Source organism: Astatotilapia calliptera, chromosome 5, assembly GCF_964374335.1.
Source record: "Astatotilapia calliptera chromosome 5, fAstCal68.1, whole genome shotgun sequence".
NCBI classification, from domain to species: domain Eukaryota; kingdom Metazoa; phylum Chordata; class Actinopteri; order Cichliformes; family Cichlidae; genus Astatotilapia; species Astatotilapia calliptera.
In genome coordinates this window covers 7,059,167-7,086,918 of record NC_137426.1, presented here as the reverse complement: position 1 = coordinate 7,086,918, position 27,752 = coordinate 7,059,167, and the positions used below count along the sequence as shown (strand labels likewise).

Genomic DNA, 27,752 nt, shown 5'->3' with positions numbered 1-27,752 from the left:
TATAAACGACATAAGGATTCGTGTGTGTGTGTGTGTGTGTGTGTGTGTGTGTGTGTGTGTGTTGGGGGGTGATTTCGCCATCAACTCGTTTCATTTTTCAAACTAAGAAATATATCAAACAATAAAAATCACTTTTTTCATGCCTGTGTCTGGTGAGCTTCTTGTTGGTGGTGAAGAAAAACAGACTGTAAAAGGTCTGACTTTGATTTTGATCATCAGAGGCTACAGAACGATCTGGAAACTACAGAACGATCTGGAAATGTACGAATTAAATGTTATTTATCAGCGGGCGACCATGGATGGAGGGACTTTTACAACAACTCCAATTCAGCGCTCCTGTTAATTGGACTGTATAAACTACCCCGTATAATTAGTACAATAAACGGTCCAAAAAAGCACTTTAAATGCCCACTTACCCCCACCACCCCTTTACCTCTCCACAAAGAACACACACTCCAAAACACCAACAAAGCAAACACACAAGCTGCAATCGGTCAAATATTTGCCCGGTGCAGAAGTGTGGCAGTAGTATTTGCCAGAGTTTCGGTTCTTCCAATCACGGGTCACTGTGAAACAGGTTCAAGCGAACCGCGTCACCTCCGCAGTGGCCTGTGTGTTTATTTATAAAGCGGGGGGGGGTGGGGTCAGGGCACTTCCTCGGTCTATCTGGGGTCATACGATCCTCTCAACTTGGATCAATAAATGAATGGCGGGCTCGACGGCCACACCATGCAGGACCGGCCCCTGATTGGTTCCGTGCACGGCAGGAATAAACACTCTGAGAGTATATATAATGCGGTATGGAGTAACACTTTTCCAAGAAACTAGAACAACCTCTAGGTAATGAAAAGGGAGCTGCTGTTAAACATCTGAGTACTAACTGAGTAAAAAATAGATAAATACAAAGTTGAGGATGAGGGCGCAAATCCAAAAAGTTCCTCAGATAGTTGAGCTGCTGAAGAAGAAGTCTGTCGGGCTGCAGCACTTCAAGCCAACATCCTCAGTGTGCGTGCTGGAGGAGAAGGATGCTGCGGAGGCTGCACCGTGTCCTCATGCGGCATTCAGAGCGCACAGTTTGGACGAGATCCCGGGACCCACCAACTGGCCCCTGGTCGGCAGTCTGTTTGAACTCCTAAGAAAAGGCGGTTTGACGAGGCAACATGAGGCATTGGTACAGTATTATCATATGTCATCATATAACCATAAACATTCCAAGTGTTTTTTAATCTATTAAAATGTGACCAAAACAGATGTAATCACTTTTTATTTTCCATGACATTTTATAACTACTTGAATCTTTTTTTTTTTCAGGTTGATTATCATAAGAAGTTCGGAAAGATATTCCGGATGAAGCTGGGGTCTTTCGAGTCTGTGCACATTGGCGCACCTTGCTTGTTGGAGGCGCTTTATAGGAAGGAGGCAAATTACCCTCAGAGGCTGGAAATCAAACCCTGGAAAGCATACAGAGACCTGAGAGACGAGGCGTACGGACTCCTAATTCTGTAAGTGGTCTTTCGATTTCTCCTTTATTGGTGCCTAAAATGGCAATAACCCACCAGGAGGCAGACTGAGACGTAAGTAGAAGCACAAATGTTTTAAATTAAAACGCACTTACTTTTGTTTTGCAGGGAAGGAAAGGACTGGCAGAGAGTGAGGAGCGCATTTCAGCAGAAACTCATGAAACCGACAGAAGTGGTGAAGCTCGATGGCAAAATAAACGAGGTAAGACTCCGTTACATAAAGAATATATGCTTTTACTTCTTAGAGTTATCGATGACTGACACCTTCTGCTTGTAAAAACAGGTGTTGGTGGACTTCGTTGGCAGAATTGGAAACATCAGCAACAACGGGAAGATTGAAGACTTGTACTTCGAATTGAATAAATGGTCGTTTGAGAGTAAGTTCACTATTTTTGATTCGATTCCTCGTTAAATCTACAACTGGGATTTTTATTACAGCATAGATTGAGCTGCCGATCATTTTCTCGATTAACCGTCTAATACAGAAAATGTGGAAATTGAAACTCTGAAAGAATCAGGTGTTACCTTTAAACGGTTTTAAAACCAGATAATTTACAGATAATACATTCAAGGTCGGTTAAGGCAAATAAAAAGCGCGAAAACTCTGATAAATGAAGTGAATGTGGGCTTCAAAATGAATCATTATAAAACCGAAAAAAAACCCTAATTATATCTTTGGCTTTCAACCATGTTATTTATAGAAGCAATATTCTGCTATGATGTTTTCTGTCACCTGTAATGTTAAAAAGATAATCATAAACTAAAAGGATTTTGAGACATTGCAGACCTGTACAAAGTAAAAATCTGGCATTCTGAATCACACTTTTTGCTCTTTTTCACCTCACAGCCATTTGTCTCATCCTTTATGGGAAGAGATTTGGTCTTCTGCAAGAGACGGTCAACGAGGAAGCCATGAACTTCATCACAGCTGTGAAAACAGTGAGTATAGGAGCACTGTGACTTGTAAGAGGGGACAGTTGTAGGACTGAAGCTGGCTCTCTCTGTGAGCCTGTGGAAACTTCGCAGTTCATCAGGTTCACCAAGTGATGCAGCAGTTCAGTGACTAACACTCTCACCAATACCGTTAACAGATAATAAAAATATGCTTACAAAGGTCTCAGGGTAATGGGGGCAACAGTATAGAAAAAGCTTTGAAAACAATTGAATCAGAGACTTTCAGCACGAGTGACAATGGATTACATCAGACTCCCAATCCTTTTCTCTCTGACTCTGTCTTCTCTTGTCGCTCTGTTTCTCTGTAGATGATGAGCACCTTTGGCATGATGATGGTTACACCAGTAGAGCTCCACAAGAGCCTCAACACCAAAACATGGCAGGACCACACCGCAGCATGGGACCGCATTTTCAGCACAGGTGCGAGTTTATGCCTTGCCACAAAATTAGAAAATTAAGATTCCCCCGCCTGCAGTAATTACTGTCGTAGGGTACTGTTTGTCTCCACTCATCTGTAATGTTTGCACTTGTCTGAGCTCAGTTCCAGTAAGAACATCAATAGGAAAGTACAGACGAGGGTGGGTGGGTGGCAGCGAGATCTGAACTGTGTGCCAGTGTTTTGTGTACTTGGCGCTCTGGTACTCAGTGTTGTAGTAAACTGCATGACCCATGAGGGAGAAATATGCCAAATATTTGTTGTAGCAGAAGGTAGTGGCATACAGTGATAAAGAAGATTATGCTGCTTCAACCTCTTACAAATATTCACACATAACCACTTATTGTACCAACAATTGATGTTTTTATGTGTTTTCAGTACAGCACCAAAATATCTTGTCTTTAATATATGTCTTTCAGTCAGACAAGTTAGATTATGGATAGCATTTTATGAAAGGATAAAAAAACAACTGACACACTTTCAGAAAACAGTAACGAAAATTAGCCCGAAAACAGAAACAAAAAAAGTTATTCTTTGTTTTATGTATAAATAACTTTGTATGTACTTCACATGTATTCCTTACATCTAGAGTTACAATTAAAGAGGCCTGACAGTTAGCCTTTAATATGTGAGATTTCAAACCAGCACAAAAGCCAACAGAGCTCCAAGAGCAAACAATCTTTTTTTTTTACTATTTTGCCTGAAAGCAGCTGAGAACATGACAGAAAAAATAAAGTAACAACCAAAAGCCAACTTTTCAAGTGCAAACAAAACACATGAGATTTGACTTTAAAATGAGCATGCTTACATCGTGACTGTTTTTGTTCCCTCAGCCAAAGTCTACATTGACAAGAAGCTGAAGAGGAACGCAACCAGAGCTCCTGATGATTTGATCGGTGACATCTTACACCAGAGCAGCCTTTCAAAAAAGGAGCTGTACGCGGCCATCACCGAGCTGCAGATTGGAGGAGTTGAGACAGTGAGTAACATTTTACACCACAAACATATACATTTAATTCTCATTGAGATAGTTAAAATCATGGACATCGCTCTCCTATTTGTCTGGTCATTACAGCTACTTAGCTTAGTATGAAAACCAATGCTAACATTCTGTCCAACAAACATAAATACATACCGACATCTCTAAAACTCAATAATTAACACATTATTTCTTATAAATTTGATTGAAAAAGAACACAGCTAACAGTTAACTAGAAATTCTGACTTCTGAAAGTGTTTCTGACGGCTGACATTAGCCAGTAGAATCTACCTTTCAAGCAACTAAGAACTGGTAGCATAACTGTAGTTTTATAACTGGCCACACAGTGGCGCTACTTAATGTCCGAGAGGTTTAGTCCTGGTATTCTTTTTAACAATCGGGCCCCCTGGTGGTGTCACCCAGACACAACAATTTTATTTGTGACAATCCTTTTTTATTATGTAAATTGATGTAGTCTTCTATCAACCTCTTCAGTGAATCTGTAGTCGCCAGAATTTTTCTTTTACATCACACTTTTATATTCAGCTCAGCTTAGTTCTCACCACATGGTGGCAAACGTGCTGCTGAAGTCCTTTGACTGGCTTTAACAGTCACACAGATTAGTGATTTGTTGATCGAGCAGGCCACTTCTACCCATTTTTAATGGCTGCTAGATGCAGAAGGCAAAGAAACATAATGCTGCGAAGCTTTAAAGCCATTTCTGTCTATTACAGCTTTTTGTTTAGTCACACTTTACTGAACAAAAAACTGCAAGCTGCACTTTAACAGAACAAGCATGAGTTTGCTTTTTTAATTTCAACCTTTCACCTACTTTCCTTCAAGTGGTTAAAGAAAAAAAAAAAACCTTGTAAACTCTAAAACAAAAAGGTGCTGCAGTTTCAGTCCTTCAAAAGCGGAAAATTAATGTAGTAGATGTAACTGAGGAGCCTTTGAGGAACCCAAAACATTCCATAGCTCCTTTCAGGACCCCACTGATGAATGCACTTAGCGTAGCTGCCTCATTTAGAGACATCTCCTCACTACCTCCTTATTTCAATCTCTGTCTCTGTCTCTCTCTCCTCCCTCTCTGTCTTGCTGTTACGTTTCTCAGACCGCCAATAGCATGTTGTGGTTTATTTTCAACCTGTCACGAAACCCCAGCGCCCAGAAGAAGCTGTTGCAGGAGATCAGAGAGATCGTGCCTCCTGACCAGGATCCAAGTGGAGAGCACATCAAGAATATGCCCTACCTCAAGGCCTGCCTCAAAGAGTCTATGAGGTACATTAACACTGATGGTTATATTATGAGCAGCGGTGTAGTATCTAATCTTCCTCTCTGAAAAGTGCCAAACATACTCTGTTAATACAATTAAATACATTTAGAAATCCAAACGATACACCAGTTTAACTATAGACTGGTTAAATTTAAATATAGTTATAGAAAATCTTTTTCTTTAATAGGAGTTTGGTGCAAGAGTCACACAAGCAAAACAAATACGACAAATACAAATAATCTCCATTTCCTATTAAATGAATGAATTAGACACCAGTTAAACAATCAGTTTTGTTTAGTTTTTCCCAAGCAGTAAATCAGACTTAAATCATAATTTTGGCTCGTACTACAGAGAGATTAAGAATGAAAACTCACACGCATGACTGCCTCAAAAACAAGCTCCGTGAGATGTGGTGGCATGACCAGCAACAACAAGCTTAAAGTCTACCATGTGGTCACATTTAAATTGTTTCCTAGCCCTTGTAGGTTCTCCTTCGGTCTCCTTTTGAAGTCACAAGTTGTCTAACATTTCATTTAAGTCCACCAACATAACCACATCACCCATGGAATGTACTGTACAAGCCCCCCCAACTGGAGATTATATCTCACCTTATTTTACCCTGTGAACAATGCCGGAATATGTTTATCTCCTGTTAAGCAGCTTATACATACTGTAGTATGAGTATGGTCACTGTGTCATAATCTCACATGTATTTTTTGTCTAATTCCTACAGGTTATCACCATCAGTTCCATTCACAAGCCGAACCCTGGACAAGGACACTGTGTTGGGGTATTATGCTATTCCCAAAGGAGTAAGTGGCTTAGACAGTAGTCGTCATACACCTGACATAAGCAGATTCCATTCTTGTGAAAATTTACATTTGACTGATGTCTAAATGAGTTTTTTTTAGAAAGAAAATCTGTTCATGTTCTCAGGCTTTAGTCTCATTATCTACTATACTGCGTCGTTCATCTGTAAAATAGGGACAAAACCAAAAACTTATACTTTTTCCTCCATTCACAGACAGTGTTGATGATTAACAGCCATGCACTGGGCTCCAACGAAGAGTACTTTGATGATGGCAAGCAGTTCAAACCTGAGCGCTGGCTGCGCGAGAACAACACCATCAACCCCTTTGCCCACGTTCCTTTCGGTATTGGAAAGAGGATGTGCATCGGCAGACGACTGGCAGAGCTTCAGCTGCAACTGGCCATGTGCTGGGTACGATCAGTGACTAAAACCTAAGTGGTTAGCTCAAGATGGTCCTCAACAAATGCCATTATTTGAACAGTTGTTGATTTTTGCTTGTCTTTCTTACAGCTGGTCAGAGACTATGAGATTGTGGCAACAGATAATGAGCCGCTTGACGTCATCCATTCAGGGCTTTTGGTTCCCAATAGAGAATTGCCTGTCGCCTTCATCAGGAGATGAAGTAAGAACAGTTTTAAATTTCTAGACTGCTTAGGAATTAGTCAAGATGGAAGTGGCACAAACATTCCCTAAATCACTCTGGCTGGCTACTGTTTGTAGCTTTATTTTAACAGTCTTATGCAGAGCCTGTTTGGACACAGCGTAATCTATGTTATTCTGGGAAGCTACAATTTCCAGATGTTCCCTAAATGCCTCACTTGCAGGCAGTGAGTTGCAGCCAGAACAAACAGAAACACACATGTTGAGATTCAGAGATGTAGACATGATATCATACTTTACATCTAAGTTAGACAACTGTAACTATGAATCTGCCAAATTATATTTTTATTTCCATTTCCATCAAGTTCAAAAGAGCCCTAATTGATCTTTTCTTCCCTTCCAGGCTCTAAATTCAGCTCTTCCGGACTGAGCGACAGAAAGGTGATAACTTTATTGCTTGTCCCAGTGGTCCAGTGACTCCCTGCATTGCTGCTCTGTAAATAAAATACAAAACAACAATTATTATAACTCTAATCTTACCACAAATACCTCAGACATATTTAAAACTATGACTGTTAATGACTGACCAAAGTACCAGTTGTTATGTACAAAGTGAATATTGTACCAAGGCAGCTGTCCTCAAATCTTTGATCTTAGACATGTAGAATGTAGTCCAAGTATTTTGTTATGCTTTTTATTGTGTATGTGTATATATATATCAATATATATCAATATATATATATATATATTATGTTTTATTGTATATATAAGCACAATTATAATATTGCAAGATTGTACATCGTTTTTTGAAGAGACATATTTTATTCATGAAAACAAATGTATCAAATAAATATATCTTTAAACACACCTTTCCGTGTGGAGTTTACATGTTTTTTGTTTCTCCCACCTTGCAAAGATTTGCTTTTTAGGCAAAGCAGTAATTCACAGCTGTGAACATGAAAATGAAATAACTTTCAGCTGGTTAAAAATTTAGTGAGTTATGGTGAATTTTATAACTCCATAAACATGCATTAAGAGACAATAATATAGCATCTACACTGAAGCACAAGATTTAACATCAAGGTCAAGAAGCTAATAAAAAAGTGTGTTCGTGACAGTAAATATGTTTGCTTTTACTGAGTGGTACAAGTACATAGCAGTGTCTCACATATCCTTTGTTTACAGTTTGTAAAGTAAAAGTTAGGTAATAGTAGGCAATGGACCAAACCACTATGAGGTGCATGAGGGGGAGTGCATCTTTCAAAACTAACAAAACTTATTGTTTTTCACCCTTTTGCTCCGCCCCTGCCATTAAAGTGATGGATTCCTCAAATGCACAATGTGAAAAACATGTTACACAATCCTACAGTCTGATGTTTCAGTGGGATTTCTAGTGTTATGAAAGTAAATTATGAAATTATAACTGAACTTAATAATTATAATAAAAGATCAAGTGAAGTGATTTAAGCACTGTTTTAGTCCCTGTTTTCCCCCCCCACTGTTTTTAAGTATTTCAGATGGGTTAAACAAAGACAGAATGAGCTTACCTGCAGGGATCAATAAAAAAACAACAACGCTTAATCAACAATCAATCAATAAACAAAGCCCTGAAGTAACATCAGATTTTCAGTATTACACTGCAAAATCTTCAGTTTAATAAAATAAAATAAAGATCCTGGACTTACATATCCTGTGTTGTACTCAGTGCATTTATTTGACAGATCTGCTTAGTTTTCAGGTCAATGTTTGACATAAAACAAAGTACAAAGCACTCTTAAAAATGAAAAATAGTTTTTGGTTTGGCAGCTCCTCAGTAAAAACCTCCATCTTGTCAGGTCTTTTGTCACTTTATGAGTCTTGAGCAGCTTCAGCAAAGACTGATGATGAACTTCCCTTGTAGAACTCCCAGGTGGTTTCATTTTAAATAACTACTTAAAGTACAAAATATGTAAAACTACTTAATATTTCACACATATGCACAAAGGAGAAAAACCCCAATCCATTATCAATCATCCCTCGTGATCCCTCGTTTTGGCTCGTGATCTCATACATTACATACACACTTACACTACTTTTTGTAAATACTTTTTACTCGAGAATAAGGATCTGAGTTCATATTCCACCGATTGCTGGAACTAGAAATCTCCTGTGAGGACGCTTTCTGGACTGAGAAGGCTGATTACAGGAGGAGTTTCTTACATAAAAAGCAATCCATACACATCGCTTCACTTTTTGATTAATTATTTTCACAAGTGCCATGTGCGCAAAGAACTTAGCTGTGACCTCGGGTGATTTCGATATGTAAACCTGAAATGGTTACTCTGCTCAACAGCGATTATGAACAGTCTCAGTACTCAGGAGAACTGATGGAAGTAGAATACCTTAAAAAAAAAAAATCTTACTTTCTTTATGTAATTTTCATGACAATTTTTTCTATAAATCTCTGCATGTAAAGTAAAATACAATATTTCTGTGACTGAGTGTAGCATTAAAAATTCCCAAGAGGTTATGTTTCTTCCTGAGATTGGTTTAAATGACACACATTAATTACTTATGTAAACAATTCAGATAACATAAATTTCACAAATGCAGGCCCTAGTGAGGATCGAACTCACGACCCCTGGTTTACAAGACCAGTGCTCTAACCACTGAGCTATAGAGCCTGGTCATGCATGCCGAGGCACATAAAACTTGATATAAGAGAGGCATATGAGCAACTAATCGCTATGAAACACAAAACTGCTTTAGATTTTTCCTTTCATATTCATTTTTTAACGCCCTTGGCTCTGTATGATGTCATGGAGGAGGAGGAAGGAGGGGTTCCTTATATGGTCATCTCCGGCACACGGCTCTGGCTGGGGGGAAAAAAACAACCCCACCCACCTGCTGCTCAAAGCCTCTGCTTGGGAAGCTTAATTAAAGGAAAGAAGGGCACGTGGATGAACTGAGGGTCAAAATAAGATAAAGAAGGATTGTTCTGATTTTTATTTATATGTGAATGATAAAGTACTTTAGGGGAGTGTAAGACTAGAATTTACGAGCTAGAAATGAGCTTAATGAATGAGAGAAACCTTATGTCGAGTAAAGTGTGAATTGTGGTTGCTAAATGTTCATCTGCTTTATAACAGGAAGTAGAGCTGTCAAAACCACAACTACAGTAAGTTTATGTCAAAGTGCAGCAATCAATATATTTACGAACGTCTCAAAGTCAAGTTGAGTTAACTTGAACAGCAATTTAAAAAAAAAAGGGTGTTGGCGGTAATTGTGCAATACGGCCACCTACTGACCAGAGATTGTAAGTACGATTTTATTGGGGCTAGGATCATGGAGAATCGTCTAATTTTCACAGATTTCTCCAACAAAAAATATCGATATGTGATTTCATATTACACATATTTGATAATAGCTGCACATAAGAACAAAAACAGGTAGAGTTAAAAGAGGTGTGTCAGTCGTAAATTTTATGGTGCCCAGTTGAATAAAATCTTTTGTCTCCGAAAAAAAGATAACTAGGTCGAATACGAAGGAATAAAAGGTGCATTTAAGAAAAGAAAAATGTGTAAAAAAGAATCCGACTTTTATGATTTGATATCAGCAGACGTTATAGATTTTATATCTTAGAAAAAAAATCAGCCTACCTAACTTAGACAGGAAGAGATGAGGCCTGTGTTTTGGAAGTTCCTGCCTGCTTGTCATCATCAGCAGTGACAGGAAGCGTCTGACACCGCTCGTTTTTTTCACCTCGCTCAGTTAGATGTTTTATTTGCGCAGTTTCTAATGTTTTGAACGCATCTGTGAAGTACTGTAACTTCGTCCGTTGCGTTAATTATCCACGCTGCGCCTTAATTAAAGTGACGATTTATTTGAGCAAAAGCTATTACAACAGTTACGTTCGTCGGGATTCAAACCTGTTTATTCCGAGCTGGAGATGACTTCTGGAGGTTTGGGGCTCACCGAGGGCCTGGGCCAAGACATAAACCAGGAGGAGTTAGACTTTTCGGACCTTTTTCTGTATAATCAACCGGATTTTTCTGTTGGCTGTGATAAAGGTGTGTATACATAAATTGCATATGCATTTTTCTAAACATAGTATCTTATTATTTATTTATTTTTTTAAAGGCATTTCATGATCTTATTGCCGCCAAGCCCACGTTTTCTCAGCTGAGGATGCGTCTGTAACTACTGTGTTGTGTTTTATTTTTATGAAAATTTAGCTCCCAGACCTTGACATTATGACATTATACACTGATCGATAATCATCATCCTTTTGTTTTTAATCTAAGATCAAGAGGGCTTCCAAGACCCTTTTTTCTATTTTTGAATGGAAAGTAAACAGGAGTGCGACAGATTATAGTTAAGTAGATTCAAAATTAAGCGATCCTCATAGTACCATGAATGGTTTATTTTTTTTGGAATATGTATCTGCAATCTTCATTTTTGGCATCCTGACTAAAACCAACACTTGTTCAGTATGATAGTAATAGCTTTACTGGGGAGAGGAAACGCAAAACCAGCTCTCGCATCCCCAACATTGGCATATTCTCAATTTATAGATTTTTATTAAGAGAAAATGTTGTTCAAACATGTTTTAGGTAAAAAAAACAAAACAAAAAAAAACTTTAAAGGGAACCGATTATGTTCATTTTCAGCTCCATATCTTTATTTTTGGACTCAACTAGAGTAGCTTTGCATGATTAGGAAAATTTAAAAAATATTATTCACAAAATAATCGTGTTTTACTTTATATTCTGCCTTCATGCAGCGCCTTGCTTCATCTTCTCTCTGAAATTAGGTGTTTTAGGTGTCTCTTCCTTTAATGCCAACTTTTTCTGAGTTGCTGTCCCAAACAAAGTGTTTAAAACCGAAAACCGGTTAGGCTCTGTGCTGAAGCCAGAGCCATGTACTTGAGGTGACCATATTAATCATTAATCTGCTCGCATGGATATCATATAGATGCAAGAATGAAAAAAGTGAAGTGTGTTACTTCATATTTGAAACACTGACTATCTTTAAGTCCACTTTAAGTTACCACATGGTAATAGCAGTATTGTAGTAATCAGATATTCTGACCTGTGTGCTAAAATGTGTCCCTTCTTTGATCAGTGACAGATGACACTGGTGGTCTCCTTGACAATGACAGTCAGCCTCCTCTACTGGTGGTCCAGCCTCAAGATGCATACATCTCCACCTCTAACCCACCAACTTCTAACCAGGACACCTCCTCTCACAGCACCAACGCAGGAAACCTATCAGGAGCTGTGTTTGACACCATGGGGCTGACATCACGAGTCGGTATCCCTGCTCCCAGCCCCAGGATTGAGATCACTCCATCTGGTGACTCTCTCAGTTCACAAACCCTAGAGCCAAGTCCTGCATCTAAAGCCCGGGGATCCTACAGAGAGTGCGTTAGCCCTGCCAGCAGTAATTCTTCCACTGGCTGGGGAGCAGATACTTACTCTCCCTTGGCATCTCCATGTGTGTCGCCATCTAATGTAGGGAGCTGTGGTATGGGCTTGAATCCCTTGGACCTCTGCTCAAGCCTGCAGGGCATCCATACATCCTCTAACCACTCCTCTCCAGGAGCCTCACCTCGAAACAGCATCACGGATGAGACCTATCTCCAGCCACAGAATCGTTCTGCTTCACCACTCCCCCATCAGCGTTCCCGGTCTGTCTCGCCGCAGCGAGGCAAACGCTTCTACGGTCAGACCCACTCTAGTCAGGAGGGCACTCCTGTTAAGCAGCGCTCCCGGAGTCCTAGCCCCATCCCATCACCCCACGATCAGCAGGGGTCCTACTACTTGCACCAATACCAGGCTCAAGCTGAGTTTCACCCTCAAGTTCAGACCGCAACCTCTGGCCTGGACGAGATTCTGAATAGCAGTCCAGGAAGGGCCAAAATACAGGACTGTGTATATGGCGAGGGTTACGACTGGGCTATTGAGCAAGAAAAGATGAGTAGGGGTGGAGCTGAGATCAAACCTGAGACCTTCTACATGCTCCCAACTGTGTGGCCTCCTTCTCATTCACTCCATCATAGTGGACGATCCACATTCAGGTGTTATGTTTGTCTTAATTTATCACTTACAAGAAATATGTGTCGTTTTTAATGAATTTTAATAAGCTACTATGGTACAAGGTTCGTTTTGATTTTTTAAATCTAAACTTCTCTTTTTTGAACTCTTTCGTTCTTCCAGTGGTCTCACCTTGGCTCCACTTCCATCTTTAGAGTGGTCATTTCCCAATCAGACGGGCCAGTATGAGCTACTGATCCAACAACAGCCCAGATCGCATCACAGAGCTCACTATGAGACTGAGGGCAGCCGAGGAGCTGTCAAGACACCAAATGGAGGGCACCCGGAGGTTCAGGTGTGGGGATTCATATGTAGATACAAGAAAGGAGAGGAAACGAACGCGTGGTAGTTGTACCAGAGAGAGGGAGTGGGAGATTGTAAATGCTGGGGTGATATTTCCTGATAAACGTCTTTGTGTAAAGCTGATACTCATGCAAATATAGAAACAGCCCCATAACATGTCAGTGCTTCCACAATGCATGTGTGATTATTTAGACATGCATTGATTCAATCTGCTCAAATAAACACAGTTATAATTACAAATCAAGAACCCACAAAAAGAGCATATAAATGTTAGTGCATGGTGTCCTTTATTTACTGTTTCTGGAAAGTAAAAAAATGGGCCTCCATTACCAGTTTTCCCAGTCATGCTACACAAATGGATTATGCAAAGCAGTGTTCTGGCTTTGCCAGTTTGCATGGGAATTCTTTCCCACAGACACAAGAGATTTATTGTGTGGTGTAAATGTTTTCTCAAAAGGCATGGACTTTTATGATCTCAAAGTTTATTTAGTTCAGTATGAAGCATACATTTTAACTGCCCTTGTTGCTGTCACCAGCTCCGTGGCTACCAAGGCACATCCGCACTGGCGCTGCAGATCTTCATTGGAACAGCCGATGAGAGGCTCCTGAAACCCCACGCCTTCTACCAGGTCCACCGCATCACCGGGAAGACCGTCACCACACCCAGCATGGAGAGGATGATCAACGGCACTAAAGTGTTGGAGATCCCTCTGGAGCCAAAGAGCCACATGAGAGTTGTGTGAGTAAAACTAATGCCAAGGGGATTCTCAATCATACGTCACAAATGCCTAGAGTATGTGTCAACATTTCACCACAAGTCGTTCACTTGTGTTTTTCAACCAAGAGAGACCACTGAGGTGATTTAGCACTATAAGGCTCAGAGTGGAGATACAGCAACCTGAGTCGTCATGTGTTTTCTTTTGATTTTCCACTGTGCTAAATCTTTAAATACTACAAGCTATAGCTACTCATCACAACCGCAAGGTTTTCATCTTTTTCCCTCCAAAAATGTTGCTGCTGCTGACAACTGATACATAAAACGCACCACTTCCTGTGTGCCAGAGAGTTTTTCCAAGAAAGACCTAGCAAACTCTGGGTGTTTGCAGCAGCAACCAAAACTGGTTTGATGAACGTGACATATGATGAGTCACAACAGCAAATAGCAAACAAAATCAAAGAAGTTTCTTTTTCCATGAAAATGCCTGAGATCACTACTTTGGCTGCTTTGAAAAAAAAAAAAAGAGCTTTTTACTGACTGAATATTTGAAATAGCAGAGATTGCATCAGTTAAATGTGAAAAAAGACAGTCTGCGTGGACTGTGAAGAAAATCAAGTTTTTTATAAATACGACAGAAATATCATTTTGAGCACTGATTTTATGTCATATGTCTTCTCTTTCATGATAAAGGATTGACTGCGTTGGAATCTTGAAGCTGAGAAATGCTGACATTGAACTAAGAAATGGAGAGACTGATATTGGACGAAAAAACACACGCGTGCGCTTGGTCTTTCGTGTCCACATTCCTCAATCTGGAGGCCACCTCATGTCTCTTCAAGTGGCCTCTCATCCTATTGAATGCTGTAAGAAGTATTTTGTTGCATATGAGCGTTTTCTTTCTTTCTGCTTGATCATGAGAGTCACTGTAGACCCTGAAGCTTTGTCGGCTGCTCTGTATTTTTGTATTTATATTCTTTCTCATTAGCTTTTGGTGGTTGATGTTAGCAAATGTTGGCAAACATGTTGGTTTATATTATTTAACATTGACACACCACTTGTAGATGTATTGCTGACTGCTCAGAAAAAAGGTACTAGCCTTAATGTGAATGTTCTTCAGTCTATAATGGTCAATAGTGCAACTGACTTGGATTTGATCCCACTATACAGTATACTTTAGTGTTACAATGACAATAAAGCTGCTCATGTTTTCACAGCTCAGCGTTCAGCTCAGGAGCTCCCTGCAGTCGAGAGGCAGGACCTGGACCAATGCTCTGTACTCGGTGGTCAACAAATGGTCCTTACTGGACAGAATTTTACATCTGACTCAAAGGTGATATTCTCGGAGAAAACACAAGGTGAGGAGTATTTTTTTTTAATCACAAATGTCTGTCTTTGGTGGAATGAATCTTCTAAGGTCTTCTTTGAAAGCTACTGTAGAAGAGCCACCCAAAGATTGTATTGGTAGTTTGTAAAGGGTAGATGTGGCCCCTGTGCTACACTGCACATTGTTTACTGAAGGGGAGCTTGAGCCAGCAATTACCACATGTAGCCAGTTAGCATCAAGGCTTAACAATTTTGTTATTTTGTTGTTATTATTATTATTATTATTTTTTTTTTTTTTTTTACCTGTATTTATACAGGTTATCCCATTGATAGTCAATGTCTCATTTACAAGAGAGAGACATGTTACATAATGTTTAAATGGGTGACTAACAATTGGTATGGTACTTATGACTTTATTTTATTTCCCCTGTAAATTTTTAACATTTTAACAAAGAGGTCTATAGGGACTAACTTGTTTTTGCAGCCACGCTCAAAGGAACTTCAGTTTTAGGCTAAGAGGTTGAAGCCCTCATATGTGATATTATGGTACTTCACAGTTTATAGACTCAGAAAGAAACAAAAAAAATCTCAGTAAAGCTCATCAAAACATCATATTTCTGTTGTTAATCATTGGGTTAGCCACTCAAAGAAAAGTTCAAACTTGAGTTTACAAAGCCGAATGTTGGTGGTAGTAGTCCATACCCTTTGTAATTACTGTAAAAACGCACAAATAACACAGGAATTTTATTTAAAATGTAGAATTATTCCCAAGCTAAGACAAAAGTGCCAAAAACTGCAGTTCCTCAAGTGGTGCCTTCGAGGCATGCTTTATGTCACCCACTTTAAGTATTATATGTGTTATTAAGGGCAAAAAAATATGGAGGAGACAAAGAAGCAAATTGGATTGTCTACAAAGCATAAAAGTATAAAAAGCACAAACTACTAATTACTAACTTTATTACTTAGATAAATTCAATATTAATAGCTCTGAGCTAAAACAAAATGAAAAAGATGCACATTAGTACAGTTATAATGGGTTTAATGATACACCTTGTTAGCCAAACATGTTAGCCTTGGCTGCTAACTTTCACTGTATCCTCCTGTTCAAATATAGTCCCTTATAGGTACAAAAAAATTTAAAAAAATTAGTGAGGCCAGAACAACAAACTGAAAGTTTACAAACTAATGTGTGGCATCACTGTGGCTATTTCTATCTTTTATCTACAGTCCATAATTATGTAATTAGAAGGATTGTTGACATGTGTGTTCACTTGTGATTTCAAACTTTTTTTCAGATTTTTATTTTTTTTGAGGATTTAAAATTGAGCCTGTGTTGGTCTCCCAGTATCCCACTTACGTGTGTCCATGTACACGTGCAGTATTTGTATTTTTAGATTATTTGCATATCACCCAGGATAACTCAACGTTCAGTGACGCACTTCTTCCTCCAGCCCCCACATCTACCTTTGATAAAATTAACCATTAACTTAAACATTTACTGTTTTGCTGGCAGTAGCAACTTTTATTTACTTCTAAATGGAAATTTCTCACCTCGTCACTGCTTGTTCTGCCCACACAAAATTGTAGGGTTACATAGTTTGAGAGAAGGATGGGTACAACTGAAAGCATGTAAAGCCTCCTTGTTGCTTGGCGTGGGGTTTTATGCAACAGGATGTGGTTAGACAGACTGATAAAGACTAAGACCCAGAGCAGAGGCTTTGTGTTTTTCACTGTGTGGGTAGAAAGCAGAAACAGCAGGTAAAAACTTTAGATGGGAATGAAACACTAAACCAGACATAAAAGAGAACCCTGTTTTCCACTGTCTGTGACAAATGTGCTTACTGTACTGTTAATAAAAGTCCTGACATATCATCTGATTGCTTGAATTATTGTTTCCAGCTGATTAAACTTGTAGAAATTGTTTGGTTTTTTGCTACATTTTTGGTTTCTACAGGATTCTTTGCCACTTCACCACCACATATAATTTTGTGGTAAAAAATAAAACTACTCTCAGCAGCTTGTGAGCCTGTAGTAAGATGAGTAAGATGGTAGCAATATCTGCCAGCCACCTCCAAAGCCATAAAATAGTCCAGCACATAAACCACAACTCTTTTGAATGAAGCAAATCAAATATAAAATGCTATTTACTGAGCTTTAGAGTCTTAGTGATGCAGTCAGTAGACCAAGAGTAGACCACGCTGTTTAGCCCTTATGCTAAATTAAGCTGTGCTAAAAAACAAACAAACAAAAAACAACAACAACAACAACAAAAAACCAGATAACATATATTTTCCAAAATGGGACTCAAACCTGCAAAAACTATTCCTTTTAATTTCAGATGGACAGCAGATCTGGGAAGTGGAGGCCACTGTGGACAGAGATAAAACTCAAGCTGTAAGTTAACTTCCCTTTTACTGACACATAAACTATGATGCACATTTTGTAAGATGCATGCTAAAGTCATTTGTCTGGTAACTGTACGTGCTCAAAACAGAAATCAAAATGTAAAGCCCGTGTCTTCAGTTTACTGAGTACATGAATGTGCTAATCGCATATCATCGTATCATAAAAGTGTTATTTCTTGTACTAATTTTGACCTGACAGGTAGAGATTTGTGCCAGCTGACTCGTGACCTTTTTTCTCATTCTATCAATAGAACATGCTGTTTGTTGAAGTCCCTCCATATCGAGACCGGAGCATTTGCCAGCCGGCCAAAGTCAACTTCTGCGTCATCAATGGGAAAAAGAAACGCAGTCAGCCTCAGCACTTCGTCTACACTCCTATGATAGGTGTATATCTCTTAGTCATCTCAGCTCTGTTATTACGGAGAAAACAGGCGTACCTCCTATGTTTGAGAAATAGGAAGGTGATTCAAGTGTCAACATTTCCCAGCCTGGATTTGAATTTGAATTTGAATGTCAGCACTGGAAATCTTATTATTACCTTGTCAGCATAATGTAACCCTGCATGTGAAGTAAAATACTATATTAATGCCATTTTGGGGAAATTCTTCTGTTACAGCTGTTGAAATAACATTAATAATAGTAATCTGTCAGATATCTTTCTGCGGGAGAGATATATTGTATTATAGCACTACATAACTTATGCTAGCAAATAATGACAAAAAAACACCATAAAAAAAACATAAACTGACTTTGATGTTGCTAAAAGAGGCAAATGTGTGCTAAGTCATCCATCAGCGATGAGAAAAAGCAAAAGAAAAGTTACAGGAAATTGCAAAATGTTAGTTAGATTAAATCTGACAGTTCTAAAATTTTAACCCCAAAAATGCAGTTACAAACTTCTGATATAACACTCCTGTTCTGCAGTTTTATCAGAAATCAGAAGTTAATCAGTTATAGCAGCACGCTGACACTGCAGCCACAACAGAGACTGCGTAGGGGTTGGGGGCAAATCTTACTTCTTCTCAAAGGGAAAAATAGTTTTCCTTTTTAACGCCTACATGTGATACCCACATTACAGCGCCGACACACTCTGGCTAATTTCAAAAAAAGGCTTTTAGTTTATTGGTTTATATATATATATATATAGATATATATTTATAGCTTTTAGGTGAAATGAGGCAAGATTATTAAGAAGTAGAGAAAGAAGCGTAACATCATTGCAGCTGACAATTTAAAGCCATTTCAATCTACACTGATTTATACTCCAGCCACTGGTTATGAAACCTACATGTGTTTACTATCACCAGACCTAAAGATGACTGGAGATGCAATGACTTGTTTTTTTTAGGTCACACAATCACTGAAATAACTCGAGAGCTTCTAAATACGCTGGCATTAATGTTCCTTTTGTAAATATCTTCTTCCCATTTTATACTAGCTGAGTTGCTGTGACATTTCAGTTAATATACTGTATTTAAAGTCTCAAGAGAACAGTTTCCAGTAAACTTGGTTTCACCTTGTCTAATAACACAATACCTGCAAAAACTACTGGCATTTACATCATCCCTATGTTTACTCTGTAAATAGGAAAGTAAGTACTAATCAGCAAATGTTAGCATGCTAACATGCAAAGTAAGATGACTGTGGCTGTTTGTTTATACTGGTCTAGTGACAGACCTGCATTGTTCTCTCACTCTCTGAAAAATCTAATAATAATTGTTTTTATTTTTCAGCCATTAAAGCAGAACCACTGGATGACTACCAGCTGAATTCTTATGGCTATTCAAATAATCAGTCTCTCTCTGGCATGTCAATGAGGTCTCTGTACCATCCCCTGGAGCAAGACAACAACCTTCAAGCCTTGAATGTTTCCTCAGCACTTTACCATCTAACCACTGTAGACCCCCGAGCCCACATGTTAACCCCAGATCAACTGGATGATCAACCAGTCTATTACCAGTCAAGACCTGGCACTCTGGTCAACAACCCAGTGCTGTACCACACTGGGAATCAGCGTTACAGCAACTGCAGTAGCGCTTTACTAGGTGGTTCCCCAATGGCTCCGCATCCAGCCTCTGCTCCCAGCCAGTGTGTCAGTGCCAGAACCCCTTTGCCCAAATTGGGTGAAGGTCCTCAGGTTGGTGATTCGTTTGACCCTTATTCAATGTCAAGTAATCATGGTTACATGCAGACAGCACTACCACTAGGAAAGTCGCCACCTCTGAGATACATTCAAAGTCAAGTCCAGGCAAAGGTTGGAAGTCGGGTGGACCCAGGTGGGCAGCCTCTGGCCCAGATCGCCCCTGCTAGAGGAAACCATGAGGAACGAGCTCCAGAGAAAATCATGATCAAACAAGAGAACCTCAGTTATGCCTATCTGGAGGATGGTGAGTATAATGTTATGTACTGCTTGAATGCTTGAATGCTTGAAGTCCTCCTGACATTTTTTCCACCATGGAATTATGCCTGACAGTTTTTTTTAACCTTTCCATCGAGAATTCCCACTTCACCCAGGAATGTCGGCAAGGTTTAATCCTTTCTGAATCTTTATATATGTAGTTTTTTTTGTTTGTTTGTTTTTAATATATTTGCGCACAGATAAGTCAGCCATACTTTGGGAAGGGACTGAACAAAAATGTTTGCTGTTATTGTGTTTATAAATTTAATGATTCTTTGTCATGAGGATAAGCTTTTCACCCCCACCTCCGAGTGTAACCACTGTGATATAAACACATTATTAAAAAAGTGCATACAAGGTGCAGCAGTTAGGTGAAATACTGAAGCCTTGTGTTTGTGGTCCAATTTGCAGTGCATACAAGCATATTGCAACTGTATGCTTGCAAATCCTGCGTTGTGGTTTTCTTTAGGGCCTTTCTCTCCACTTTCCTGTCTGTTTCAGTCTTACTTTCACTGTCTCATTTCACACACTCATGCAAGCACACACGCTTGTTAAAGTATCACGGGCTCACTTGAAACTTGGTATGACCCAAAGCACTTTCCTTAGAGTTTTTGCTGTGTTTGTAGATAATGAATGGGGAAACAAGCAGCGGCACTGCTTTGAAGCAACCTGACCTGCTTTGCTGTGGAAGAGTGTTTATGTTTACACATCCGTAGCTGAGGGAAGATACAGAAAGTACATGGTACAGGCAAATACATGCGGATACATTTACATCCATGGTTAAAAAAATAAATAAAAGCACTTTGTTCTTGTCTCTGATGTAGACTTTACATTTGGATGTTGTTTCTATCAGAGGTAAGGATGTAACATCCTGAAATCATTGATAAGTGTCGATAAACCCATGTTGCGTAACAGAGAGATCTAGTGGACGTAAATATAACTGCAGCCATGCAAAGTCACGATTAGACTGATTTATGCTTAAAATTAGAACATTTTTGGGGAGGACTGATGGCTGAGGCCTCCAGAGTGCAAACCACGACCCACAACATTCTTTCAAGTTCAAGTCTAGTTGAGGTCTTTTGTTGTATTTCCCACAACTCTCCATCCTTTCCTGTTATTCTCTACTATCTACCTTTAATAAAAGCATAAACTGCCCCCAAAAGTCTGACTATGGCAACACCTGGTGGTGGGAACAAATAAGGCACTTAAGGTCCTCTCACCCTTCAGATCAAACTTGAGGTTTGTTTTAAGAATTTAAATCTTTGCAATTGGGCTTTAAAAACACTATCTATCTATCTATCTATCTATCTATCTATCTATCTATCTATCTATCTATCTATATAGATATATATATATAGATATATAGATATAGATATAAAAACACCCAGCACGCCCCTGCGGGCGGTTTATCCTTCAAGCTCGGGTCCTCTACCAGAGGCCTGGGAGCTTGAGGGTCCTGCGCAGTATCTTAGCTGTTCCCAGGACTGCGCTCTTCTGGACAGAGATCTCCGATGTTGTTCCCGGGATCTGCTGGAGCCACTCGCCTAGCTTGGGAGTCACCGCACCTAGTGCTCCGATTACCACGGGGACCACCGTTACCTTCACCCTCCACATCCTCTCGAGCTCTTCTCTGAGCCCTTGGTATTTCTCCAGCTTCTCGTGTTCCTTCTTCCTGATATTGCTGTCATTCGGAACCGCTACATCGATCACTACGGCCGTCTTCTTCTCTTTATGGCAGAAGAAGACGGCTCGCAAGTTCGATTCCTGCCTGGGGCGTCTGTATCCAGTAAGGGTCCTAAGGCTAGACCCCCTATGCTAAGCGAGCCTACCGCAGACATGAGCGAGACAGATAAATATGAAGGCATGCCGGCTCGGACGTCGCCCGGATCAACAAGGTCCGCGTCAGGTGTTGAGGAACCAGGGCACCCTGACGAAAAGTGGGCTACTGGAACAAGAAGGCATCGGTGGGCAAGAGACGAAAACAGGGCGTTGTTGGAATGCTACTACGCAAGTAACCCCGGCGGAAGGGGCTACATGAATAGGATGAGGGACCTATGGATATATATATATATATATATATATATATATATATATATATATATATATATATATATATATATATATATATATAAAATCTGCATAGCATTTAAGAATAATAGAAATAAGCAGCTCAACTTGCATTTTTGCTGCAAATATGAAAGTTCTTAATCCCTCTTTTCAATGTTTTCCAGTGAATGACATCATAAGAAGAGACATGAGAGGCCACAATGGAGAGTGATCATGCTGATCTGAAGCCACTCAAAGTTTAAGCATAATCTGTAGACATCAAGAACAAGAACAATAAATCTTCAGTAACTGTAATTTAAGCGAAACGATAGAGACTGATCCGTTATATACCATATTTCTGTACAACTTTGAAGGGTCAGCTCCATTTCCATTTTGTTATCATATATTTCAGCCTTAGTAACAATACTGGATCATATATTCATTATACTCTTTTATTTTAACTTGTTTAACTTCTTTCTGTTTATACAGTTGTAAAATTGCTCGTTGTAAGCTTGTAGAAAATTTTTTATATTAAACAAATTCTTTGTATATATATATATGGTGTTTGAGTGTTGACTTACTGACTGTAATCATTTTGTTACATATAGGAAGCAGAAGGAACTAAATAATAAATGTGTACCTTTTTTAAGTAATAGAAAACACACAGCACTGTGCAAAAGCCTTGAGCTAGCCCTCATTTCTATATATTTTTGTAGGAAACTGAAAAACAGGTGAATTTATTGAAGCATACAAACATAAATGTAAATACAGTATATAAGGCAAAAACAGAGGTTGCACAGTTCTAATCAGCTTGAAAGAAAGTCAATATTTGGTATGATCACTTTTTTTCCTCAACACAGACTGAACTCTCTTAGGCAGCTTTCTTGTAGTTTCTTTAATTAGTCTTCAGGAAAAGTTCTCCAGGCTCGTTGAGTGGCATCTTTTACTGCCTTTTTGTTTCATTCTCTGCAAAGATAATTTCAAGCTGAATGTTTAAAGTATTGTTTTAGATTTATTTCGGGTTTAATTATTCCATTATTTGATTGTAAACAGGAAAGCTATTTTGCAATGTAGGTGGCAGCAATTAAAAGGTATTAAAAGCATTTTGCATCTGAACTCACGTATTAATATCATGACTCACATTTTGACTGTCTCCTTTTTACAGAAGTAAATAAGGAGAAACCTGATGACATAAAACGGTTTTAATAACCGTTGCAATAGAAAGAGGGAAAACAAGAGTGTGAAAGGACTCATTCGTGCTCATATGAACTTGGAAAAACTGCATAGAAATGCAGTAATACTACATGCAGCGATACTAAAAAGCACACTTGAGAGAAAATATTGGCGGTAATTATCTTGATTAGCAACACTTATTAACTTTTACGCTTCATCTTTGAGGCGAGGCTGTAAAATATTTAGTGGGTGAAAACCTCTCGAGTTTTTTGGATGGAAACTTATTTCCTGTAAAGCAGTGGCTCTAAAACAGCCATGCATCATCGCTGGTGAAGCACAGAAACTCTGCTTGGAGAAAAAAAGCGTTTGCCACCTTGATGACATTTATTTCACCAAATTTATCTTAGATTTTTTTTTTTTTGTCTTTTCAATTTATTTATTGTTCACTGTGGATAAAATCTCTCCGCAAGGATTAAAAATATGAAAATTAAAATAAAATAAATAAAAACTCTTCTCCACGAACGTTAGAGGGTGTTGTTTTCAAGCCAGTACTCTATCGGAGCGGAAGGAGATGGCGGATTTATGATGTCATTTCCGACAAGTGATTTATTTTCTCTCCCTTTGTGAACTACTTTAGCTTTTTTACGTTAGAAGAACTGACTTTGGTGTTTGCATTCCTGTAGCGGTAAAACGAGGCAAGTACTTCCATCACTGGTGAGCTTTTTCCCCCCCACTTTCCGCTCTCGAACACTGTCTTGCCAAAGTGCTTCGCTACATTGTAACGCTGTGAGTGTGTGGTAGCTAGGCGTATCCACAATAAAGTAAATATATAAAGTAAGCATGAAATGCGTTTATGTTTTAGTCCGTTTGAGTACAGTGGAGCAGAGTGTCTGTTTCATTCACATTTTTAAGAGAGTCTGTTTAAAAAGTGGCCGCTATGAGGCAGAGTAACATCTCAACACATAATCTCTCTCTCTCTTTCTTTTTAATGCACCCTGTCGTCACTTAATGGTTTACATGTCTTTCTTCTACCGTTGCTCACGTTGATTTCACAGGCAGTTCACCGGAGGAAGCGTAACAGAGCAGGGTCATCATGTCTGCAGAACTGGACTTGTCCACTCCAGAGATCCCTGAGCCTACCCTGCTAGAAAGCATACTGCGCTATGGGTTGTTTCTCGGTGCTATCTTTCAGCTTATTTGCATCCTGGCTGTCATCTTCCCTTCATCCAAGGGCCACGAACAGGTGGGTCTTATAGAGAGGTGTGCTTGCTTGCCCATCCTGAGGGGTGTACTGTGAAGGAAGTTCTGCATAGTCAGGCTTTCTTTGTGTTATCTGAGTATCACTAGAGCAGTTATCCACCGGCTTTGGTAACTGTGGTTTTCTGTTGACATGAAAGCCCAACATTTCTGAAATCGTGATCATCAAGCACTCTCTGTGGTCAAAATAAATGTATGCTTCATCTCCAGTTATGTTTATTTTACTGTTCTGTGTGGTTTTGTTGTTACAGTTTATTTCAGCTGCACAATCCAGCTGTGAGGCTTTTGGTGCAAGTAAATGCTACGCACGGCTAAGACTCTCCTCCAACTTAATAAAAGGGACAGTGAATTCATTTCAGTTTGTCGCCAAAGTGAAAGTAAAATTACTGACTGAGTAGGTTGTTTTAGTGATGAATAGCCAACAAAAGGAACAAATTGATTTTCTAATCTGTGTTTTAGTAGCTGCAGTTCCTTCAGTGTAAAAGCAGTAGGACCAAATATTAAAAAAACATTCATACACTGTATGCATGCAAATTCTCATGACAATGGTTTATAACGAGCTTAAAAGAGAGCCATCTTCATCACACTGAACACTCTGACATTAAATTTAACAGAGCTCGGTAACCCATTGATCTCTGCATACTCCTCCCCTCTGGTTTAGCTTGGGGTAAGGTTGGTTTCATTGAGCATCACAGGAAGGATGTGAATAAGTCTGGGCTCAGGTGAAACAGAGAAGGATGCACAAATCAATAGAACTGAAGCACAATGCAGACAGTTGAGTCAAATTGTCACTGTACACCATATGCCCATCCTGATGTTTTTCTTCTCTTTCATGAGCACCCAACAACTGTTATTCTCGGTTGTTACACACGATGTTATTTTTTTCTTCATTCTTAGAATGACAGTATGAGTTTGAGGGGGTAAAAATTGTAGGTGTATTAGAAATACATTAGGAAATGTCTACAATTGCATGCGCATTTGTTACATCACAGTTAACTTATTCTATTCCCATTTTTAAGGAGATATTAATGTGTAATCATCAACCTAATTTACACTTTTTAGGCTATTTTACTCTGCTTTAGAGTGATATATGGTATAGAGGCTGTGCTGTAACACCACACAGATCCATCATATGTCTTTTGTTATGTCACAGAAGAGTTTAATTGATTACATTATGGTTTCCAATGAGTTAAACACATTAACGTAGTTATACTATGGAACAGCTAATGTTAACATTAGAATACTGAAAGTAAAATAATTAAATTTTTATTATATTTTGCCTGTCACATTTAGAAGTTGATCTAAAAAGAAATGCAGAGAAACTGGGCGCCACTTAGCAAGTGTAGTGCTGAGTCTCTTGTTTTAGAAAGTCTGTGAAGACGGGGCTACTTTCACAATCTCCATAATAACAACTGTCAGGAGAGATTATTTATAGACAAAAGCAATTAAATCCACTGTCAAATTACTCTATTTTCAGGCATCATTATCAGATGCACTGATTACTCTCCACAGTATGTCGCCATTTCATCTTTTTTACCCACCAGAACAATGGGAAAGATTACACTCACAGAAACTAGGCTGGCAGAAAATAAAAAGTGCTGAAAAATGTCAGTTTCTTTTGTCTGCTGTGTACAGTATTTGTCTGGGAATTTCATTCAACTGTCTGTTAATACTGCAATAGTTTAATGTAGAGATGGAAAACTGCAAACTGTATAAACAGCATTGAAAATGTATAATACTTACCCCATGTGGATAAGAAGTCAAATTAAACGCACTCTTTATGACAAGTTCAACATGGGGGAAAAATGATGAATAAAATGACATTAGCATTATATTTACTAGTTATACATGAATCAACTGGCTGTCAGTATGTAAAGTGACCTAAATAGCCTCTAACTTGTGAGCTACATCCTTCTTTCAGCTGCTCCAGGGTTCGGCACTCTGGTGATCTGCCTCCATCTCTTCTATTCTGACCACTGGCCACTGCACTGTACAATGTCCATTGCTTTTACTTCTATGCAGTATGTTGTTGTGGATATTTGCATTATTTTATTAAAGTTATGGTTGTAAAATGCTGGACTTTTATCACTATATTTCCATTCTTAAGTGAGTGCCAAGGACAAATGAAAAGACTGTTCCTTTGGAGGTTGTTCAGGGTGCTCTGTGTTTGCTCTGCAGGAGGAAGCCGAGTCCACTGACGTAAAGGCTGCTGAACAGATAAAGAAACCTAAAGGACCAACACCTCAGCCTCGACAGAAACCAAAGAAAGAGAGCAAAAAGAAGCGATAAATATCTGTGTGCATGTCTGTGCGCGCGCGTGTGTGTATTACCTTGAGAATGTGTGTGTTGGGTCATTGCCAACGTTATAAGAATTTCGTTATTACAAGTATAAGCACTAATTTAAAACAATTTAAAAAAAATTAAAGAGGTGTGTTGAATTTGAGGCACAAGAAAAGGACCAACTACATCCTGTTCAACACATTACAAAAACAGCTCATTATCATGGTGCTTACCAACAGTTTATTTAGTTACACACCGTATTTCATTGGTTGTGTTTGTTATACATTTTCTTTTGTAACAATTGAATATCATTGGTTGAATTGTGTGTTAATAACAAGGAAGAAATAAATGTGTTCTGCAGCCATCCACCTTAGCAGTTTACAGTAATTGCCAAACCTCAGTTTCATGTAAAGAAATGAGAAGGACATCATGACCCAGCCTTCTGTATGACAAAACACATACCTTATAAAACTGTGGTTTGGTGTAGTAAATCATAATGCCATAGATGATACACCAAAGTCTCACATTGTCCAAAAGTACTAGGTTGTGTTTTCACTCTAAATTTGTAATACAACGACTGTATGTTTAAATGTATTCAAAATTCCGAGATAAACAGTGATCAGATTTTTGCTAATCGTTGATGCCCTCAGAAAGCCATTTGGTTGGGATGTTTATTACCTCGTTTAGATCCATTTAGCATTTTATTAAAGCGGTAGTATTGCACATATTTTACATGAACTGTCTTGTATAAAGTCTTGATTTTAATCCAAGTATTCCAGACAAATTCTGGCCATCTTGATGTGCATCTGGGCAGTTATTTTTAAATTAATTTTCATTTCAAAGGTTACTGGGACATAAGAATTGCACGTATAGAGTTACCAGTGAAATTAAAAAGCTTTTGGGAATTCTACTTCCAATATCAGCTATTGCAGAGTTCCGAGGGTTCTATGAGCGACATGGGCCTACATTATAGTGCCTCTGCTTGAATATATCTTCAAGTTAGTTGACTGTGTCATTGAAAAAAGTACTGGGATTGTACGTTTTACTTCTCCTTGAAGTAGTTTCAGTTCTCCGCTTCAACTACTGGAAACTTGATGCGGGAGTGTGGGAGAGGATATCAGCTGATGGATGATAAACACCGCTAAACGCCGACCGGGTTCCGGTATCACTGCACCAGCAAAAACTTACCATTAGGGAAGTGT

The 27,752-nt window shown here is 38.9% G+C and overlaps 3 protein-coding genes and 1 non-coding gene across 7 annotated transcripts; 3 read left to right on the top strand and 1 right to left on the bottom strand.

Annotated features, from left to right (window-relative positions):
* Positions 1-698: 698 nt before the first annotated feature.
* On the top strand, positions 699-7,440 carry cyp24a1 (cytochrome P450, family 24, subfamily A, polypeptide 1). The gene is made up of 12 exons (XM_026166941.2): positions 699-1,171; positions 1,312-1,502; positions 1,629-1,722; positions 1,804-1,897; positions 2,368-2,459; positions 2,783-2,894; positions 3,744-3,889; positions 5,001-5,167; positions 5,896-5,974; positions 6,187-6,384; positions 6,484-6,595; positions 6,977-7,440. Exons 1-11 carry the CDS (start codon positions 914-916, stop codon positions 6,592-6,594), a joined length of 1,542 nt encoding a protein of 513 aa, XP_026022726.1. The 5' UTR covers positions 699-913; the 3' UTR covers position 6,595; positions 6,977-7,440.
* Positions 7,441-9,163: 1,723 nt separating this feature from the next.
* trnat-ugu (transfer RNA threonine (anticodon UGU)) lies at positions 9,164-9,236 on the bottom strand. Its single transcript has one exon. It is a non-coding gene; the product is annotated as a tRNA-Thr (tRNA).
* A 1,060-nt stretch (positions 9,237-10,296) lies between these two features.
* nfatc2b (nuclear factor of activated T cells 2b) lies at positions 10,297-22,392 on the top strand. Of its 2 annotated transcripts, none has more exons than XM_026166929.2 (10): positions 10,297-10,622; positions 11,677-12,631; positions 12,771-12,942; positions 13,487-13,689; positions 14,359-14,531; positions 14,883-15,023; positions 17,330-17,385; positions 17,648-17,780; positions 19,130-19,783; positions 22,026-22,392. In XM_026166929.2, exons 1-10 carry the CDS (start codon positions 10,502-10,504, stop codon positions 22,070-22,072), a joined length of 2,655 nt encoding a protein of 884 aa, XP_026022714.1. In that variant the 5' UTR covers positions 10,297-10,501; the 3' UTR covers positions 22,073-22,392. The 2 variants fall into 2 exon arrangements, with proteins under 2 accessions (XP_026022714.1, XP_080157245.1); XM_080301119.1 differs by having other exon boundaries at positions 10,352-10,622; positions 11,683-12,631.
* A 1,149-nt stretch (positions 22,393-23,541) lies between these two features.
* Positions 23,542-26,916, top strand: manbal (mannosidase beta like). 3 transcript variants are annotated; one of them, XM_026166956.2, is made up of 3 exons: positions 23,542-23,727; positions 24,069-24,256; positions 26,449-26,916. In XM_026166956.2, exons 2-3 carry the CDS (start codon positions 24,107-24,109, stop codon positions 26,557-26,559), a joined length of 261 nt encoding a protein of 86 aa, XP_026022741.1. In that variant the 5' UTR covers positions 23,542-23,727; positions 24,069-24,106; the 3' UTR covers positions 26,560-26,916. The 3 variants fall into 3 exon arrangements, with proteins under 3 accessions (XP_026022741.1, XP_080157247.1, XP_080157248.1); XM_080301121.1 differs by having other exon boundaries at positions 23,555-23,712; positions 24,073-24,256; XM_080301122.1 differs by having other exon boundaries at positions 23,580-23,847.
* Positions 26,917-27,752: the final 836 nt, after the last annotated feature.